Below are 3380 nucleotides of genomic sequence, written 5' to 3'. Positions count from 1 at the left end.
TATAAATAATATATGTAAATGAAAAAAAAAAAAAATATATATATATATATATGTATATATATTATATATATATATCATCATATATATGTGCTTTATTTTTTTTCTTTTCTTTTTTTTTTGGCATAATTATATTATTGTTCCTGAGAATTTTAATTATAGGGAAAAAATGTTTTTCTGCCATCCGATAATATAAATTATATAATATGATATATATATTTCGCCCTTAGTAAATATTGTATAATATTTATTATAATTTATATATTACATATATTTTTCTTTTGGGGGGTAAAATTAAAAAATAGAAGTAATTAATTTTTTTCTCCCAGAATAAAAAATTAATATGCATAAAAAGAGGTACACATAAATAAAATATATATATATATATATATATATATATATATGTATATATATATTTATTTATTTATCATGGCAGATATATAATTTTTTTTTTTTTTTTTTTTTAATTTCATATACAACATAATACATACGTAATGATAATAAAACGGCATCTGATAAACTACTATTATCTAATTAATAATAACAATAATGGTTATTTTTTGTTAGGGCAGAATGTAAGAAATGTAAGGAATTGTAAAAATTATGGGAACGCATTATATTATAATAATGTTGGAATAAATAATATACACACTTATAAGAAATATTCTCCGTCAGGAGGAAGAGATTTTTTTTTTTTAAACAATAAAAGTGGAGGAATGACATGTTATTATAAAAGTATGGGTATATATAAAAATATTAATATTAAGGATCCTAATAATAATAGTAATATAAAATATGGAATTATGAGAAAGAAAGGAAAAAATATATTTAATAATATGATGAATAATTATACACATAAAAAATGCTTTAGGTCCCATTTATTTGATCCAAAGAAAAGTTCGATCATTGATAATATAAAAGATAAATTCAATGATTTGTTTGTGAAAAGGATAAGTGAAAATAATAATAATGATAATAATAATAATAATAAAAGTAATAATAATGATAATAATAATGATAATAATAATAATAATAATAATAATCATAAGAGTAACAATGTATCATCGTTAAAAGATTTATTTAATATTTTAAAAAAAGAAAGAAAATATTTAGGGTTTGCTATGTTTTGCCTAATTGTATCTTCCCTAGGACAAATGATATTCCCAATGTGCATAAGTAAAATCATTAATATGTATGGTGGAAAAGAAGAATCTTTAAAATATTTAACAAATGAAATTTATAAAACTGTCTTATTAATTATAGGTATATCTACATTCAGTTTCTTTAGAATATATTTTATAGAAACATCTATTGAAAAAATAACAAGAAGATTAAGAACCCATTTTTTTGAAAAAGTATTAAATCAAGATGTACATTTTTTTAATAAACAAAAAACAGGAGAATTAATAAATAGATTATCTAATGATATAGAAATATCATCTAAATTTTTAATACATTTATCATTTGGTATAAGGAATTTTATATCAGCTTTAATAGGTGGGATATGTGCCTTACATATATCTCCAAGGAATTTATTTCAATCTTTTCTATTACCTGTGTCTGGTTGTTTATTAATAGGTACAACATATGCTAAATTTGTAAAAAAGATAAGTGTTTTAAAACAAGAAAAACTTAGTTCATGTATTGATTTTGCTTCAGAAAAAATTCATAATATTAGTAACGTACGTTTATTAAATGGTGAGTCCTATGAAAAAAAAGAATTTATAAATTATTTAGAAGACGTATATAAAATAGGGAAAAAACATTCATTAGTAAAATCAGGGAATCATTTTTTATTTTTTAGTATTATCTCTTTATTTTTATTACATTTAATATATTATGGTAATTATTTAATAGCACATAAATTTATAAATACAGGAGACTTATTTTCACTAATAATGTATTCCTTGTTTTGTGGTAGTGGCATACAAGGAATGATGCATGCCATTGGAGATATTCAAAAATGTTTAGGTTCTTGTTCAAAAGTCTTACAAATAATAAAATTGCCTGATAATAATTTTCATAATTATTGGAATAAAACATCGATTGATTTTTTAAAAAGTAATAACTTCTCAATCACATTTCATAATGTTTCTTTTTCATACGACAATACAAAAGATAATATAAATGTAAATATAAATAATGAGAGTAATAAAAAATTCGCCTTGAAAAATGTATCATTCTTTTTACCTCATAACAAATCTGTTGCTATTGTTGGAAAAAGTGGTAGTGGAAAAACAACCATTTTGAATTTACTCACCAAAAAAAATGACCTGAACGCGTCAGGCAAAATTTGTGTGGGAAACGTTCCAATAAATAAAATAAATTCCGCGGTGTTACGATCTATTGTGGGTGTTATTACTCAGGACCCCTTTTTGTTTAACTTGACTGTGCGTGAGAATTTGATGTATCCTTATAAAGCATATGAGCAGATGTTAAAAGAGCAGATAAGATTGATAGAACAAAATCAAGGAGCGCTTATAAATATGATAAATAATGAAAATACAAAAAAAGAAAAAAACGATGATGATAATACAATTAATACATATGACAGTGATCAAGATATTAATAAAAATGATATGAAGAATACATATGAAATATATACTTTTTTATTAAAAGAATTACAAAAGGTACAAGAAGAAATAAAGAATAATTTATCTTCTGATAAAATGAAAAATATTTATAATGATTTACACATTGATGAATTTTTAAAAAATCATTTTAATTATGACAACATGAATGTTGGTGTTAATGGTACATCCTTATCAGGTGGACAAAAACAAAGAATATATTTGGCACAAAATTTAATTAAAAATAATAAAATATTAATATTAGATGAACCTACATCTTCTCTAGATAAACTATCTGAAAATATTATAAACAAAGCATTAATTAAATATATGAAGGATAAAACAACTATTATATTTACACATAGGTTAGACTTATTGAATTATGTTGATTATATAGGAGTAATAGAAGAGGGGCAAATAATACAATTCGATAAAAGGCAAAGTGTATTGCAAAAACCGTGTCCAATATTAAAGAAAATACTTACACAAGGTGTGAGTGAATAAATATGTTATTATATCAAAAAAATAAAAAAAATAAAATAAAATAAAATAAAAAAAAAAAAAATAAAAATAAAATAAAAAAAAAATAAAAAATAAAATAAAAAAATAAAATAAAATAAAAGGATTGTATTCATTTATTCTATATATATATATATATATTATACTTATAATTTTTCTTATATTAATTGTGTAATAATTTTTTTTTAAATATATATATTTTTATACATTCTATACTAATTAAACATTTTTAACCCTTTCAAAAATTAACCTATATATATAATATATATATATAGTTTATAATTATTTTATTTT

The 3380-nt window shown here is 20.5% G+C and overlaps 1 protein-coding gene across 1 annotated transcript; it reads left to right on the top strand.

The window, feature by feature from the left end:
• Positions 1-491: 491 nt before the first annotated feature.
• PRSY57_1209200 (ABC transporter, (TAP family), putative) lies at positions 492-3071 on the top strand (the record flags this gene model as incomplete). Its single annotated transcript, XM_012908522.2, has 1 exon — positions 492-3071. The coding sequence occupies one exon, from the start codon at positions 492-494 to the stop codon at positions 3069-3071; it is 2580 nt and encodes an 859-aa protein (XP_012763976.2).
• Positions 3072-3380: the final 309 nt, after the last annotated feature.

The sequence above is a fragment of the Plasmodium reichenowi genome, chromosome 12 (genome assembly GCF_001601855.1).
Source record: "Plasmodium reichenowi strain SY57 chromosome 12, whole genome shotgun sequence".
Lineage (NCBI taxonomy): Eukaryota > Apicomplexa > Aconoidasida > Haemosporida > Plasmodiidae > Plasmodium > Plasmodium reichenowi.
Note: the sequence above shows the minus strand (reverse complement) of the source record. Positions and strands in the feature narration are given on the sequence as shown.